The 18840-nt window shown below is 41.7% G+C and overlaps 1 protein-coding gene across 1 annotated transcript in view; it reads right to left on the bottom strand.

Moving 5' to 3' along the window:
• The window catches only part of RBM19 (RNA binding motif protein 19), a 128241-nt gene that overhangs the window by 78094 nt on the left and 31307 nt on the right, over positions 1-18840 (bottom strand). The window contains exons 17-21 of the mRNA XM_090063204.1: positions 18600-18733; positions 17745-17805; positions 15336-15415; positions 12127-12182; positions 9557-9673 (exon numbers count right to left, since the gene is read on the bottom strand). Coding sequence (XP_089919330.1) covers positions 9557-9673; positions 12127-12182; positions 15336-15415; positions 17745-17805; positions 18600-18733 — 448 coding nt within the window. The remainder of the gene's footprint in view (positions 1-9556; positions 9674-12126; positions 12183-15335; positions 15416-17744; positions 17806-18599; positions 18734-18840) is intronic.

Consider the following 18840-nt stretch of genomic DNA (forward strand, 5'->3'; position numbering starts at 1 on the left):
AAGACCAGAAAAGGCATAAAGGCCATACAATAGTACAACAGGTGAGACTGCCACAACCCAACGGTTTGCCCCTATTAATGAATGCCTTCCCCACCCTGTTGTGAAATGCTGCCATTCATGCTGCTAGCAGGAGGCTTACACCTCCAGGAAGGAAGAAGGCAGGGTAGATATGCACCATTTCATGGGGAGGGAGCAGGAAGTTCAGCCAAGCAGAGAAACTCCCCCTTCCCTTCACAGTCTTGAAGAGTTGGAAAGACACCAACAGGGCAGAGGCTCTCAGTTGAGCGAGACAAAGGAGGTTCAGACAAATGCATAGACAGCTTTTAGGTGGCACTAATAAAAATGCATTTCACAATGCATCTGTTTTTAAAAGTTCTTTCCATCATGGTTTCTCAGATAAAATGATAACTTCAAGTTCAGAGCACAATTCTACATTTGTAAGCCAGATTCTGAAACTCATGGAACCACAGACCTGATCATCATAGTTGGGATGTTGTCTAGATGAGGGCAAGGAGCCCAGTTGTTAAAACACAGAATCTTAACAGGATTTTATCCTAAATTAAACATGAAATGCTAAAGCCTCAGCTGACAAAAAATAAGTGAAAGGATCTGGCCTTAATTTGGCTTGTAAGTGCTTATTTTAATGCACAAGTGCTGCATCTGTACTTAATGTTGGGGTGCCATCTTTGAAATCAGGGCTTGCAGCACAGAGAGGTTTCACTAATGATTGAGCAACACAGAAAAGCTATCATAGCTGTATAAAAAGACTATAGACACATGATCCATCTGTGCCATAAAAACATTATACCACCTACATGCACCATAGTATGCATCTCAGATGCATTATAGTTTAGGTTTTCTATCTACATAGTCCTCCTGAAACCAGTTACACAGTAAATTTAGTGGAAGACAGTATAGTATATGCACAGCACTCAGATAAACTCATGTTCACAATACCCAAGCATCCTTCCCATTCTAGAACCAGAAGGTCATTCCAGACAGCTTGTGTGCTGCAATCATTATAGAAAATCCACCAATGACACCTGGATGGGAGCATTATCTGCCTCATAAGAGGCCATTATTCAGACAAGCGTTTAGTACATGGACCTCTTTGGAAAATCCAAGAGGCAAATCTGTTGCATTCTCAAACCACTATTTCCTTCCTTGATCTGAACAACATGATGCGACAGTGCTAACAAAAAAAAGCAAGAGAGAATTCTGTTGCTTGCAGCATCAGGAGAAATAGCATCCTCTTTTCTTTCTAAAAGGCAGGATTGCTTACTCCCACACTGTATTATTTCTGGAGGTTTCTTTCTTAAAATACACTCTTCACTGAAAAAACAAAACATTACTTCCTAGCTTTTTTCTATGTTAAGGCAAGAATAGGCTAATATTTATGCCCTTCAGTTATTCCTATTGTTCAACATGAGAAAAAAAAAAAAAAAAGAGTGCTTTTGCATGTTCACACAAATGCAGATCTTGCTACAAACCAATTATATAGTTTGGTCATTGCCCCGTTATTGTATCTTCTTGTGTTAATTCTTCTCATTCGTATTCATCTTTCTGACCTCCCCTTATTACTGTAGGATCTGAGGATTTCACAAGCACCTCTGTACAGTAGGACAGTTTCCATTTTACAGATAGGGAAATTGAAACAGAGAGACAAAGTGATTGGCCCAGACCATACATACTGTGTCAGGACAAGAAATTAAACTATGTCTCTAGTGTCCTATATTGTCACCCCTGCCTGCTGGATCACCCCCTTGCCTCTTATCTGTATGCTGTTCTTATAAAGAATGTGTTAATCCGACTCTGTACCAACAAGATTATGGAATGCATTGCAGTGCCACATACACTGTATCTTTGACAAAAAACTACTTCACATGTTAATATCCTAAATGAACGCAGAGATGCAGTCCAGCCCACTGGTATAATTTGGAGATGAATCTACTGCTGAATAAGTGGTGGTGACTTTTTCCACCCTTTCTAATTCAGAGTTGATGATCTGTGTTATGTCCTTCCACTAGTTCTGTATTTTAGTACATCCATGCTTCACATATCCAGCATTTTTTTTCTGCATAATATGGCTCAACATACATCATCTGTGTCGATTTGTTTTGGTTCATTTTTACGGGATTAATAAATTGCATAATAAATAGAAAGCTTTATATTAGCATTAATAGCAATAATTCAATGAATGCACAAATGTAGGCCTAGCCTGTTTCCAGATGTTATTTGGAGAATTCTTGGAATGCATGTTTCAAAAGTTCTTAATAGCAGCAAGATATTATCTGGAGGATTTACCCAGGTTTTAAAACAGCTAAAACTTTTAGCAATTTATTTGGAAATAAAATTATACCATTTCCACTTTTAAAACTATAGTAATTGGTATTCAAGTGCTCAATTACTTAGCCATTTTTAGTGTTATTTACCTTAGCTGAATGTCCCCAGTTAAATGCCACCAACTCTGGCACTGGTAGAGGTCACAAACTATTTGGTTTCTACCGCCTCCAGTTATTGAACATTTCTACAAGTTTGACAGAAGGAAGATATTTTGAGGAAGGGACATTTTTCTCCAGCCATGTAGCCTCCTTTTCAAAGAAAAAGGTGTGAACAGTCAGGAGTCTCACACTAGACTTCATTATGCCACTGTATTCCTTCATAATGGGAAATGAAGAACATAATCTGGTAACTGCACTTTATTATAATGGCCCATCCCCATTTTGAACAAGTGCAAGGCATTATTTTGTAGGATTCACTTTATAATGATTTTCTTAAAAATATCTGCTTATTTTATTCACTCTATCCGTTACTTATGTCCACCTTTCCACCTGCTCTTGTAGAAGAGATTCAATTCCCAAACCCTGTCCCTAGTAACAGCATTAGAATCATGGCTGGTTCCTAGCTTTGGGAATTTTCTTTTTCCAAAAGTATCAAGTATTATATATTTTTTTAAAAGGTAAAACAAGAAGCAAGGCAAATAGCTGAAATGAAGGCTAGAACATCTATTTGTGGCATATAACATTTGCCCCAAACCAAATGCCAATCTTTAATCCCACTGGTTTTTCTAAGACGTAATGTTAGATTTATACAAGAATTTGATAACAGAGGAATAAACGTATCCTAGGAACCTTACACATTGTTCCAATATCATTTGCAGATTTATCTCTCTAGAAGCTGTTCCCTTATTCCAGTTAAAGGTAGGCATTTACTTTGGTCCACATCAATTCTGTAACTCAAGAGATTTACAAAATTTGTATGAATTCAAGTCCTACAAGAAGGATTTTAATTCAAGACTGTGATTCATTGTAAAAGATCTGCACAGATAGCTATATATCTTGATAATACAACAACAAGCCTTGAATTTTTTACAGACCTAACTGGCAAACAAATAATTAGGGATAGAGGGTAGTATTGTTTTCTTCTGCTTACACAGAAACGTGAGGTGATAGTTAGTTCTAAATTTAGAAAGAGCGTGGTGGGTGTTGGTGTGAGTTCCCAAATCCCAAATATATATATATTCCCAAAACTTAATGCCAGAATAATCTCTGGTTCTACCTTTTATCAGATGGAAGCAGTTTTGTGTTTTAAGAAGTCTTGGGAACATGTTGGAATGCTATATAGAATTCACTCAACTACAATTTTCCAGTACCATATATTTTGAAAAGTAACTACAAGGAAGCCAAATCAACCCTGTTATAAACTTTGTGAACGCTTTTATAAGTGTTCCTCTTCTTTGATGACTTGCTTTCCATGCAAAGGCATGTTTTTTATGTAGGTTATCTATCATATATACAACTCACAAAGTGCTGATTGATCAGGAAGAAGTTGAAAGGGATTTTACCCCTAAATCTAAGTTTTTCCTATTTTAATAAAAAATGAAAATCTCATGATCTGTGATGAAAGTCTGTGGATAATGGTGCCTCCATTTGTTAAGGCTCTCAAAGTTGGTTAGAAAACAAATCATCTAGAAGGGCTTATTAAAGTGACTGAAAATTACATGGACCCAACATGACACATTTTAAAGGTACCTAAAATTCACAAATTCCTGACAACCTGCTCTTTGAAGATCACAGGTATAAAATATGGACTTCCCAAAAATCACTGGTCACTTTTGAAAATCTTGGCCCAAGAGCATTCTAACAGAGCAGCAAAGAACTGACAGCGTTCACCAGATCTGATTTTTTTTTTTTTTTTGGTCTTCCCTACTTCCTGATCTTTTGAAAGAGAACTGGGTCAGGATGTTCTGGTTTTTGTTGCTCCCCATGTAGAAATGAAAGCGGAGAAAGCCAGTAAAGGAACAGATCCACCGAGGGGAACATCTTAACATCTGCATATAGGCTTTGCTAATCAGATAGTACTTGTATTTATGGCAAATAAGTAAAATGAGATTGATTGATCTCCATCAAAATCCCCAGATGCCCACATCACAAAAGCCATCCCCATTAGCAGTACAATATTCTGGGGCAGTGCATGCTCAAGGCTTCATTTTAAAATAGATCTGCTTTATATGTGAGGTTGAAATTCTTAAGTGTTAGCTACTCAGATACTGGAAGCAAAGTTCTGAACTGTTTAGCTGATTAACTGGTAGTCTCAGCAAAGAGAGCACAGAAACTAAAAACTCTTCATCGTTAGGGATGGTTCCTCCAGCACAAGTGTGGTGGAGGTCAGGAAGTGGGGTAAATTTCTTAGTGTGACATTCTTGACAGACTCTGTGGGCCAAGGGCTTTAGAGGTGTTGAACTGTACTAGGTCAAATGCACATAAAGACTATTCCCTTCCAAACTGCCCCATATATTAAAGCCCTGCACCCAAAAATTTGAAATTGAAAGAAACAAGCACATACCTTAAATCTTATGCAAATTACAGGTATGAGAAAAGCCATGCTAATTTAAATTCTTACCATGGCTTTTCCAAATGTGTTTGTCATCATCTGTCCATTTGAAAGTATTCTAAAATCCACCCCTACTAACACTTGGTGCATAACCCTTGGCCTGCAATGTTAGTTTAAATCAGCTAGACTGGGGAACAAGCACAGGCACAGGGTAGCCCTTTGGTACCCATCTTAGACTACTGGTATAGCTTCCTAAACAAGAATCTTTAGTCTTTCCTCAGACTAAGAATTCTGACGACTGGTCCCCAGATAAACAGTAATATTAAAGAGGAAAGGTGAATAGGGTAAGAGTTTCTAAAGCTACAGCCCTCAACTGTCTCGTTTAGAAGCTTCCATTTTTTTAATGTAGAAAAGTTAACCACTATTGGCTCCATTTCAAACAGGTAAGTGCTACCATTGCTAACACCTATTCTTAGGTAGATTTAAAAGGGAGAGGAGTTCCCTTGACAAAGCTTGAAAAGTGGAAACATTTGTATAGGGTAAAAAGGATTTTTAATCTTCTACATTTCATAGCCTGCCCAGACAATTCAAATGTGGCATAAAGGAAGAGACAGCATCCACTGGGTGGCTTGAAAGTTTTAAAGGTTTTTGAACACGTGAAACAATAGAGAAGAGACTTGTCCCACAAAGCCTTTAACCTCCACAGGCAGAACTACCATTGCCCTGCAGTGGCATTGTTTGGGAGCATCAGTTAGTTTTCTGCTCTGCCTCCTAAGGAAATAAAGGACAAGAGTGCCCCCTGCAGTCCTGACAAGTGAGCTACCTCCAGTTCCAAAGAATGGTTTTAAACTAAGAAGATTCTTAGTCACAGAAGGATCTAAATCTACAGCATCAGAGCAAAGGCTTGAAATTTTAAACAAATATCAGCATGTGTGTGGCATTTAGTAATGTTTGATGCATGCAAATGTTTAGCCCTTCTGAAAACACAGAGGGATGCTATTAAGACAGCTCCATTTTATATTGCTTGGTTTTGTTTTTTACACTGGTGGTTTCTGCTTTGAGGATAAACGTATGGTGTAACTAAGTGAAACTGACATTCCGATGTACCAGTGCTTCCTGATTACTATGCATTGTTGGTAAAATGCTTTTGGTAATATGGGTCTAGAAGCCCTGTGTTTCTTAAGGCATTATCAAACCACCTCCGCATCCCCACCTTCTCAACCATGCATTGTTTTTCAACGGCCTTTTAGTAACATAAAACAATAACATCTCTCTGTACTGATCTTTTATCTTTTGGACAAGTACAGATTTCTCCTGTCCCTGAATGTATTACAGAACAGAAAGCCAACCTGGCTCTGTTAATTATTTGGTTTGTTGGCTGGTATTATTGAGGATATCAGCAGAGTGCTGGCAATTCAGCTCGTCAAGTTTGCTGCCCCCATACTTGGCAGGAAGAGTTAAGTTTTGGGTAGAAATGATGCCACATGGTTAAACTCTCTCATTCCAAGATCCTAATAGTTCTGAAGTCCAAATGTAGAGTCTATTTCTAGGAAACCTATCATTGTAGTGTCAAAGTACAAGCCTCCAAGATAGAAGTTCCCTTGAATAAACAAGTTCTCTTGCTAGACGTTCCCTCTCTATTCCAGTGTACAGAAGCTCATCACTATAGTAGCAGTGTCTTCTAGTGGTGCAGACAATACAACTAATGGTCATAAACATACCTCTGACACAGAGCTACTGCATCCTGGTTCCAGTTAAGCACAAGAAACCAATTTCTGAACAGCATTACAATGTACAACTAAACCAGATAGCCTGCAGGATAAAAGCCTAACAAGCAGTGGGGACTTCAAATTGTACTCATCTCTGATTGACCCTTGTATAACATTTCATGCTATTAAAATACTCAAGAGAATTCAGAGAGAGAGGTATCTAGGGCCATTTTCTCCATGCCAAAGGAGATGGGCTGGAGGGGCATCACTGTGGGGTTGCCCTCTGCATTTTTCAGTACATGGTTTTGACTAGTTTAAGCAAATAGGCTTCCACCTCGTGGGAGCTGGTTCTTAGAGCTCACTATTACATAGATTCATATGTGTTATGGTCGGAAGGGACCTTGATAGGTCATCGAGTCCAACCCCCTGCCCTGGGCAGGAAAGAACACTGGGGTCAGATGACCCCAGCTAGGTGTTTGTCCAGTCTCCTCTGGAAGACCCCCAGGGTAGGGGAGAGCACCACCTCCCTTGGAAGCCCATTCCAGATTCTGGCAACCCTTATTGTGAAGTTCTTTCTAATGTCTAACCTAAATCTGCTCTCCCTCAAATTGTGGCCACTGTTCCTAGTTACTCCAAGGGGTGCCCTAGTAAATAAAGCATCTCCTATTCCCTGCTTCCCTCCCCTGATGAATTTATAGGCAGTCACAAGATCACCTCTTAGCCTTCTCTTGCAAAAGCTCAAGTGATCTAGGTCCCTCAGTCTCTCCTCATAGGGCCTTGCCTGCAGGCCTCTGACTGTACGAGCGGCCCTCCCCTGAACCCTCTCGAGATTCTCCGCATCCCTCTTGAAGTGCGGTGCCCAAAACTGGATGCAGTACTCCAACTGCGGCCTGACCAGTGCCACAAAGTGGGGAAGCATCACCTTCCTGGACCCGTTCATCATGCATCTGCTAATGCATGATAAAGTGTGGTTAGCTTTGTTGATCACTTTGTCACACTGATGACTCATGTTCATCTTGGAGTCAACTATAACTTCAAGATCCCTTTCCGCTGCTGTGCTGCTAAGAAGGTCACCCCCCAGCCTGCAAGTGTGTTGGCGGTTCTTTTTACTCAGGTGCAACACTTTGCTAACTACATCCTATTGTGTTTTGCCCATTTTTCCAACCTGTCCAGATCCACCTGCATCTGTTCCCTATCCTCTGCTGTGTTAACTTTGCCCCATAATTTGGTAACTTGCCAACTTGCTTTCTATGCCCTCATCCAAGTCATTGATGAAGACATTGAATAGCATTGGTCCAAGGACCAAGCCTTGCGGGACTCCACTGCCTACATCTTTCCAGGCTGATATCAACCCACCCACCACCATTCTCTGGGTGTGACCCCTAAGTCAATTTGCCAACCACCTGACTGTGTAATCATCTGTCACAGCCTGCCAGTTAATTTATGAGAACAGAATGAGATACTGTATCAAAGGCCTTCTTAAAGTCTGGGTAGATGACATCTACCTTTATTTCTGCATCCTACACATTTTGTAATCTGGTCATAAAAAGAAACAAGGTTAGTCAAGGCAGGATGTACCAGCAATGAATCCATGCTGATTTCCTTTTAGCATTATTTCCCCTGTTGGGCTCCCACAAATGTGATCCTTAATGATTTTTTCCAGAGTTTTCCCAAGGATAGAGGTGAGACCGACCAACTGTTCTATAGTTTTCCAGTCCCTCCCTCCTCCCTTTCTTGAAAACAGGGACCACACTGACACTTTTCCAGTCCTCTGAGACCTGACTGGAGCACCATGAGTGCTCGAACAGCTGTGCCAGCAGTTGTGCTATGGCACTGGCCAATTTCTCCAGCACCCTTTAATGGAGTTCATCTGGGCCCACTGATTTGAACACATCCAGCTCCCCCAAGAGCCCCTTCACTAAGTCTGCACTAACAGTTAGCGGGCAGGTGTCCCTCCTATGTCTATCTATGATCCAATTGGGAGATTTACATAGTTTTCCCTCGTTGTTCAGCTTAAATACACTCAAACGAAACTCACTGGATACTGAGAGACCACACTCCCATACCCTTCACAACCATTAACTGCGTGAAGTTACACTCTGTAATACTTGGTTCTCTAACTTGTCCAAAGTCACAGCACAGGTCAGCAACAGAACAAGGAACAGAACCCAATTCTCCAGCCTCCCAGTCCATTGGATCAGGCTCTCTCTAGCGTCATTGCCGCAACAAAATCATATTAACTACTTGGGGGTGGAGAATGGGCTTCATTTTCCAATCATGCAAAGTTTCACATGCATTTGTGAATCAGTGCTTAAAAATCCAGAATGTACCTGAATGGCTGCACAACTGAGGATGGAAAGTCAGTGAAGACAGCTACTTTTTTTTTTTTTTTTTAAAGTGATGCTTAATCTCTCTCTCTCTCTCATACACCCTCTTCCTTCCCACATCAAAAAGGGAGGCTCCCAACATTTTCAAGCATTCCTTGTTTTCTTCCCCTTGTTATCCTAGGTGGCTCTGTGCTGCAAGATGCCACTGACCAATGATAGCACTCTTATGGGAAAGAACTACAACAGGAGTCTCACACAAAAGCTTAAATTCTTATTTCTTTCATCCATACCAATCATTGAGCAATACCTTTACACCAAACAAAGTACTTCAGACACTCAGCAACACACATATGATGAGAAAAGGTTCTTAAAAATAAATCAAGGGTTTGAGGTATGACATGTATTGCCATATGTACAGGACAGAGTGTGATATGGTTAGTCATATGCGAAACAATTACATTTTTTCCCTGCTTGCTGTCCTGGTGCCTCTGCTCACCTAGGTACACCATGACTTGTGGAGTTGGTATACACGTTCCAGACAAGGATAAATGCAAGGCTAGACTCAGTTACCCAACAATCCCACAACACCAGTGCTCAGATATCAAAGTCACCTGCTAAAAGCCATCAAAGCAAGCCTCAGTGAATAACTTCCCCTCTCTGTAGATAAGATGGAGGTAGTTTACCTACCTGAAAAGCTCTCTGATTTCCCTCACAGTAGCCTGGAATGGGATATTTCGGACTAAGATCTTGGAGCTCTTTTGCTTCTTGAGTATTTGTTTTTTACGGGATGAAGTCACAGTAGACCTAGTAAATCAAAAGAGAAATGAGAAAGTTACTCTCTACAGATCAACACATCATAGACTTCTCGCTCTTCAGTTCCTTCTAGGTTAAGAATGTAGACTTTCTGTTGTCTAGTTTCCTGATTGACGTGTTCAATGAATGCTTATTTGCATGTCCAGAAGACTCACAGACTAGACAGCAGAGTGGACTGATTTTAATCATGATTTCCATCAGCAGGTTTTAAAACCCACCCCCTCTTATTTACACACAGATTCAAATCTTGTCTAGCATTTGTACTTTTTTAGCTATTTTTCAAAGAAAAAGTTCTTTCATATTGGGGGTAACTGCAGCTGTTGTATCAAATGAAGCTCTCGTATCAAATCTGGGTTTTCCTATACTAAACTCAAATGTATTTAGTTAAGCAGTTTCATACCTCAACATGCAATTATTTAAGATTCTTACTTTTTAATTTTGTAATAAATTGGAAAACTCCGATTAACACTTCTTATTTATCAGGGTTTATGTCAAGTGCAAAGTGAATGGAAATTGGAATAAAATTAAAATATGCATAGGTGGTGTTAAATTCATGCCAAAAAAGTTATATAAAAATACTGTAAACATGACAAATATATAAGGGGGGGAAGTAAATTTATGAAAATAGATACTTTGCATTTAAAACTTATTTTTTTAAAACAAAGACATATTTGCTGTACTTATTGAATTGTCAGGTTATTTTTGGTCATGATGGACCAGATTTTCACAGGTATTCAGAACCTAACAATGCAGATAGGCATCTAAATACCTTCAACAAACCTAACCCCAGGTCCTTCAAGTTCCTTTAACAGATGTCATCCTCTCCTACCTTTCTGATTCCAAGCTTTTCAACTTTAATTGAAGTAACGAAAAATCTGACCCTGCTACCTGAACTGAAACTGAAATAAGTCAAGGAAAAGGCTTTTATACACAGGAGAAGCCATTAACATTGTTTTGATTCAATGCCATAATTCAAGAGTGATTACTTTTAAGTGTCTTATTTCCCCAATAAATTGGAACTACACGATTTTAGAACTTATGGGTCGGGACCTACTTAATTCATGCCTTCGCAGATTTCACAAAAACCATAAAATCCAGGATTGTTTGTGAAATTTGCAAAATCAACAACCCCCCTCCTCCCCTCAATTTAATAAAGAAGCAAATGCTGGTTCCCCAGTAAGAGCCAGAGTTTCATGCTGCTGGGAGGGGAAGGTGCTGCCTGGCAGGGAGGCACAAAGGGCAGCAGACAAGATAGCGGCCATTCCCTCATTCCTCCTCCCCCTGCTGGGGCCTCTCAGCCAATCAGAGCCAAGGGGCAGGGTGGCATGAAGGGCAGCCACCAATCAAGGTGGAGGCTGTCGTCTCATCCCTCCTCCACTCCCCTCCCCCAAAGACCTCTCTGTCAATCAGCACAAGGGGCAGGACCACTGTAAAGTGCCCGCAAAATCAGCACTGCATGCTGTAAGTGGGCTGCGAAAACCCCTCGTCCCCCCATGATTTAAGTAGGTCCCTCCTCATGGAACATTCCCCATCATGAGCCACTCAAATCTGGGACCCATGACAAATCTGCAACGTCGGCTGCATTAACGTAACTGAAGCAGAGCTGATACCTCCGCTTCAGTTACATTAAGTTCACTTCTGTTCTCTTTGATCAGCTGTAAATAGCATGAACATTTCATGCTACTGTATGAAATCACTTGATTCCACTGCTAGGCATGGTTGCTAAGCCAGCAAGAGCTGGGAATCAGATGGTAACCCTTCAGCCCTTGATGTGAGGACTGCTACAGTGCCCCCACAAAACTCATAAGCAAGCAGTGATATGAATGTGCTCTGAAACAAAGTCCCACAGCCCAAAGATCATCTCAACACCAATGACAATGCACAGAAACATATCACCTGCCTGGAGACCAGTGTAACAGTGGAAAGAGATCCTTTTCTTTAAAAGGTTACAGTGAAGATCATTAGTTATACTTTGGGAGCCCCTATTCAATACTCTAATCTAGTTTACCTTTTGGCCTGTTTCTCTCAATTAAATGACTTCATCAGAGTTAATCTGTTATTCACTTAGTGGTGCTTAACCTTCTCCTAAAACTCAGTGCTTCTTTTTATTTTCTACTTGGAATAAATCAAATTTTAGGTGACAATTCCTTTCATTAGGCTATGTACTTGAGTAACACTACTACTATTTTGATGACTCCCACATAAGCATTTGAAAGAGTGTAAAAAACAAACAAACCCCAAAACATTTACTCAGTAAATCAGGATGATTCCAGTGCGTCATCTAAATATGTATTCACAACCTGAATTAAAAAACTACTCCCAGCAGCCACTACATTCTTCACACAGTGAAGTCATTAAAAAAACTAATTGGCAATGAAATGTGGTCACTGTTGCTCAAAGGCTCACTGGCACCTAGAGAAGCAGGACTATAATCAGAGTCTTACTTGATGGCTCTCTCAGAGATTTTCACTGCCAGCTGATGGCCGTCCACCATACAACCCTAAAAATGTAAGTTACAAAGTAAAAATATGAACATTCAGAATAGAGAAAGATGGCTTACACAACTTAATTCTCCTTCCTATGCAAGTAGTATTCCTTTCCATCTTCCCCCCACAAACCTCTTTGCCATCCACTAGCCAAAACTGGATAAAGGTATATAATACAGATGGGAAGCAAGTTAGTGTAATGCCTAGAGCAATGAATGAGAAGTCAAGACACAAAACTCTAGCACTGCATGACCCTGGGAAGTAATTCATTTCTCTGCACCACTATTTCTATTCTTACCCTTCATCTTTTCTATTGTGAAATCTTTGAGAGAGACAGTTCCTACCCCAACATGCATTCATTTTCTAGTGGGTGTAGACTGAATAAAATCTCATTTGCTGACTGCAGGCAATACTAATAGGGGAGCTTCTAGTTTTTGCCTGTAGAAGCCTGAGAACCTAGCCACTGAAATTTAACAATTTCTTTGCCTCCATTTTTCTGACCAGGGACCGGGTCACCCCCCTCACTGGAACCCCCATAGGTCCCAGGGGACACGCATCCAGGCCTAGGGTCAGTGAGGACCTAGTCAGAGAACTTCTGGAGGGACTGGATGTATTTAAATCAGCAGGTCCTGATGATCCTCCACCCCAGAGTGCTGAGGGAATTAGCTGAGGTCATTGTGGGACCCCTGGCACGGCTTTATGAGCACACGTGGTGTTGTGGTGTGGTGCCAGAAGACTGGAAGAGGGCCAATGTGGTTCCCATTTTCAAAAAAGGAAGGAAGGAGGACCCAGAAAACTATAGGCCAGTCAGTCTTACCTGTCCTGGGTAAGCTTTTTGAGAGACTTATCCTGGTGCATGTTCGCGAGGGGTCAGCAGGGGAGATTATGCTTAGGGGCACCCAACACGGGTTCATCAGTGGCAGGTCCTGTCAGACCAACCTGGTGCCCTTCTATGACCAGGTCACAAAATCCTTAGACACAGGTGCAGCAGTGCACATAGTCTTTCTGGGCTTTAGGAAGGCCTTCAACACTGTCTCTCACTCCATTCTCATTAAAAAACTAGGGGGCTGTGGCGTTGACACCTACACAGTCAAATGGGTCACTAGTTGGCTGGAGGGCCGCACCCAGAGAGTGGTGGTGGATGAGTCATTTTTGACCTGGAGGGATGTGGGCAGGGGGGTCCCCCAGGGCTCGGTCCTCGGGCCCGCACTGTTCAACATCTTCATCAGTGATTTGGACAGGAGGGGAGGGGGTAAAAAGCACCGTGTTAAAATTCACAGATGACACTAAGGTGTGAGGAGAAGTGGGCATGCTAGAAGAGAGGAATAGGCTGCAATCGGACCTAGACAGATTACAGGGGTGGGTGGATGAGAACAGGATGGGATTCAACACTGACAAGTGCAAGGTGGTGCACCTGGGGAGGAAGAACCAGCCCCATATCTACAGGCTGGGGAACTCCCTTCTTGTCAGTGCAGAGGCAGAAAAGGATCTAGGAGTCATCATTGACTCCAAGATGAACATGGGCCGGCAGTGTGGGGATGCAGTCAGGAAGGCCAACCGTGCCTTGTCATGCATCCACAGACGCATCTCGAGCAGGTCCAAGGAGGTGACCCTCCCCCTCTACGCACCACTGGTCAGGCCGCAGTTGGGAGTACTGCGTCCCGTTCTGGGCACCGCACTTCAGGAAGGATGTGGACAACATGGAGAGGGTCCAGAGGAGGGCCGCTCGCATGATCAGGGGGCAGCAGGGCAGGCCCTACGAGGAGAGGTTAAGGGACCTGAACCTGTTCAGCCTCCACAAGAGAAAGCTGAGGGGGGATCTAGTGGCCTGTTATAAACTAGTCAGAGAAGACCAACAAGCACCGGGAGAGTCCCTGTTCCCCCGAGCACTACCAGGAGTGACCAGGAATAACGGTCACAAGCTGGCAGAGGGTAGATTCAGGCTACATATCAGGAGGTGGTGCTTCACTGTCAGGGTGGCTAGGATCTGGAACCAACTTCCAAGGGAAGTGGTGCTGGCTTCTATTTTGGGGATCTTAAAGAGGAGGCTGGATGAACACCACGCCAGGGTCGTTTTATGCCAGTACTTTTTCCTGCCATGGCAGGGGGTCGGACTTGATGATTTGCTCAGGTCCCTTCCAACCCTACCAACTATGAAACTCTGAAGGTAAAAGCCACTTTGCCTTCTGGGCCAAATCAACATAGGAGCTTGTTAGATTAAAGTGTACATGATGCCACAGGGCACTGAAATGAGAATACTGGGGTTCTATTGCTGCACTGGAGAAATTACATCCTTCTGTTTCCTAGAAGGCAGGACAAGGTGTCACCTTAAAGACTAACTCATTCAGAAAGAAATAAGTATTCACACGCTATAGCCGAGAATAGTCCACTCATAGCATCTGACAAAGTAGACTGTAACCTACAAAAACTTACACTTCTCTGAACAAATTAGTCTTTAAAGTACCATCCTGCCCTACCTTCTACCTGACTTCAGTCTAATATGTCTACTCTCTGCTTCTGTTCCCTAGTTGCTCACCCCATACACAAAAATGGATCCATGGGTTCTTAAGAATGATAAAGATCACTTTGATCATCTGACTTTAATTCCTGCATAACACAGACCACAGAAATTTACCCAGGGGTTCCTAGAGGGAATGATTACATCAGGAGTGCATAGGGATATCTAAGCCCTTTGTCACACTGGAGGTCAGCTAGAGGAGGATGGTGGTCTTCCTAGCCTTCAAATAATCTCCAAATTTGCTTTTGTAAAGTTTTGAGCTCTGTGGCTTAATAGTGCTACAAATGCTAAGAAGTATTTATCCCATAATTTGTTGTGACCTGGGCATATGCTGAGTGTGCAATGGAACTGTACAATTTCATGAGTTTACTCAGCAAGATTCCAGATTTTCAGCCACCTAGTTATTGGATCAGCACTAGAAAAGCAGAGACATGCTGTCCTAAATGGTGCCTTGCCAGTGCCAACTATACTACCAGCAACATGATCTTCCTTTGAGCAGGCCCTGACCCATGCCAGCAATGTTACCATTTGAATGTCATTTATTCTGCATATAGCCCCAACAAGCTTGGCTGGATTTTCTGCCTCATGGCTTATCTCTTCCCCACCACACCTGTGGAAAGGGGTTTAACTTCAAGTCACCCACTGTTACCTGCAGCTGCTTGAGTGCTTTCTGAGCATTTTCTGGTTTCTTGTACTCCACAAATCCAAAGCCCATGGAAAGTAAAGTGCCTGCCAGAAAAAAAAGAGACTAGTTCTGAGATCTGCAGAGCCTTTGGTGAGAAGTATCTAATAGTGGCCAGCACAAAACCAGCACACTTGGGACAGGTTATGGCAGACAATGAAAACCTGAACCATTCCTGGAAATTAGAGCAAACACTGATAATTAAAAAAAGAAAGTGATATTCTCAGGCTTCAGAAAAAAACCCTCATCCTCGAGAACAGGATGCAAAAAGTAATTCATGGTACAACAGTATGTGATGGAAATCCATGCATAGTTTTTGAGCACCCTCATTAAACAAAACATTAAATGCATGTCTTACCAAAACAACAGCCATTCGTGTCTAGGGTCAGCTATTATAACGTTTCACCCACATTTCTCTAAATATGTGACTTAAATATACACCGCTTTTTTCAGTGGGTTTTGTTGGGTTTTTTTGACACCAGGATTCTCCTGGTATCAAATTTTGGTGCCACACTGCAAATCTGCAGCACAGTGAATGGATGCAAGTGCACCACATGCAGTTTGTGGTGCCACAAACTGCATGTGTGCACTCATCGGGATGCACCCTCAGAGTTCAGTTACGCTATCAAGAAGTAAAGTCTCTAAACAAACTATTTTTTGAACTATTGTAAACTGAACCTTAAAAAAATTGCTACCCACATAGATACCTAGCCAGAAAGGAAGATCTTGTGGTTAGAAACAATGGACCTAGAGTCAGGAGAGTTCTGAATATGGCACTGTGGAAAGAGACCTGTGTGGGAATAATACATTCTCTCTCGTTCTTATGATGAAAAATCATTCGGGCTGAGGGCTGCCTCTGCATACTAGCGCAATGGTGCCTGATCTCCTCCAACTATAGTTGAACAGAAACCAGCAGCTGGAGAATTACACATCAGGAGCATAACTGATTTGTTAAAGGGAGCCAGCAATTCCAACTGGACAGTCTTCAACTTCATGCTTTCCTTCCTTCCCACGATAATTGATGCAACTAAAACATCTGCCTTTTACAGATGTAATGCTATTCCCACTTGCCAAGCACAGATTTTTCCAGTGGTCTCACTAGTCAACACAACCCTGTTTGCCATCTTGTTGTAATGCCCCTACCACAGCTATAGCACATGCAGTGCTCTTAAAGTAGTTAACTACTCCTGCTGCAGAGCCCAGAGCAGTGATTACATACAAGGGCTTTTCCAAACCGAGGTACAAATGTCTCAGCTGTGAAAAGAAGGACTGAGATTTATTTACAATCCAGAGAGTATTACCTGCCATATTTCACTTTATCAATTGGTTTGAGCTCTACATTTCATGTGCGTGTCAAGAGTGCCTTTGAGCTCTGCGAAAGACATGCGAAACTAGCAGATGCTTGCATAATTCCTGTATGGTCACTCTTTTCAATCCTAGGTTATGTACTGAAGGATGGAACTTCCACTAGAAATGATTAACAGCTAATGTGATCTACAGCCCTTTAATTATTCCCTGACCCAGCAGAAGTTTGTAATGCTCAAGGCCATGCTAAAAGCTTCCAAGAAATGTACTCATGGAATCATGATTTCAAGAGCTCATAAATAAGGCCCTAAACCAGAAAACATGATGGCAAGTTTCCAAAGCTTGACTGCACTATGCTACTGAAGTCATTCTTTGAAGACTGAAAGGGACTGCCATGGAAACTGGAGTGAAACCAGAGACTGTCCTAGATCCACGCACAGCATGCGCCTTAGATCACACACAAAAACAAGGTTAGAACACTAAAAGTGCCAGCCTAGACTGTTCAGACTCTTCGGAAAGATGACCTCGGCATAAAGAAAAGCTGGCTGCACTTTCATGTAGGCTTCAGTTGACCTTATACAAAAAGTGGTTTATTACAAAGTGAAGCCCAACCTGATTTCATATCTTGGGGAGAGACCTGGCTGATTTAGCCAATACTTCCTTTGTAAAACAGCTCCGTCCCTTACCTCCCATGATATTCTTTCCTTCTCTTTGACATTCATCAAATACTTTCAGAACAGGGTGGATAAGCACAGGCACCAAATCTATTTAGCATGTGATCCTGTAGAATCCGGCTCTTCCAACCCAATCTTGGAGGAAGACCTTAAATGACTTTGCATATCTAGTGATGGAGATATGTTGCAATGCAGACTTGGGGAAGGTCATTTTGGTTTCTGTTTTCAACCAATTTATAGTAGGGTTGCAGTATTGTTACAGGCATAAAGGTCCAGTAAAAGTGGTTCAGGCTTTTCAGCATGTGCATTTCTGGACAAATCATTAAACTTCCAAACAGTTATGCAACTGGCTACCCAGATGAACACCAGAAGAAATGACCATCAATTCATAGTGTACCTGCTTTGTCTGTCTTCTTTGAGATTGTGCAGCTCTTTACGGCTCCCACTTTGGAAAATGTCTGTGAAAAGTTTTACACATTCCTTAATTTTCTTTGCAATTAAGGTCAAAATACAGTTTTTAATATGCTTCTTTTAGAACAACTGAAACAGGAAGTCAACTCTCTCCACTTCCAGGCATATTCACTGACCAAGGAAGACATATAATCATATATTCAGTTTTCATAGCACTTATTAAAGGAAAAAAGTCATGAACTAGTTATTCCAGACACTGTACTATCACTAAAATAAGCTGCAGCAATCATCACTATAGAATACTGAGTGTTTCTACCAGGACACTGACTTGGCACAAAAACCTATTTTTTAACAATTGCCAATTCATTAGTATCCCCAAGACATCAGTCCTCGCAGGACTGTATGTGAGGAATTATAAGGTACTTGTGGCAGCCTGGCTGCTAGTCCTAATACAGGAAAAATAGATTGCTGTCCAGTGGATAGACCAGAACATAGGGATAAGAATCCCTGGTTACTTTTCTTGGCCCTTGTAACTTAGTATGTAATCTTAACAAAACTACCTCACACTTCTGTGTCCAATTTACTTGTACACTACACCTTCTACTAGTGTTTGTAAAAGCTAAGATGAAAGCTGGAAATCACCTAGAGCACTATTAATACTTCTTTAAAACACATAAGCAAAAGAACTTCAGACAGGTTGATAGCCAGACAAAATCTCTGCTTCTAATCTAGGCTGAATCACCCACCCACTGTTTGACCCTGATCAAGACACTCCTGCCCAGCTGCACTAGCTTGCTAGATGCATGCAACACCCAGTTTCTTAGTCTTACCCACTACTTACTTCCTTCAGCGTTTCCTCAGTAGTGGCAAAACTGAGGTTTTTGATGAACAGGGTACATCCTGGAACACTTTCATCTTCCTCATCTTCCTCTTCTACTGCTAGTTCTTCCAAGCCCTCTTTCATTTCCTCAGCTCCTATAAACAAAAAAGAGCAAGTATAACAACACACAGCCAACCAATCCAACTTGGGGACATAAAAGGGAGTCATTGTGTTTTGGTTCACCTCATCAGAGTCAAAACTC

Source organism: Crocodylus siamensis, chromosome 9 (genome assembly GCF_052110815.1).
Source record: "Crocodylus siamensis isolate JL-2025a chromosome 9, ASM5211081v1, whole genome shotgun sequence".
Lineage (NCBI taxonomy): Eukaryota > Metazoa > Chordata > Crocodylia > Crocodylidae > Crocodylus > Crocodylus siamensis.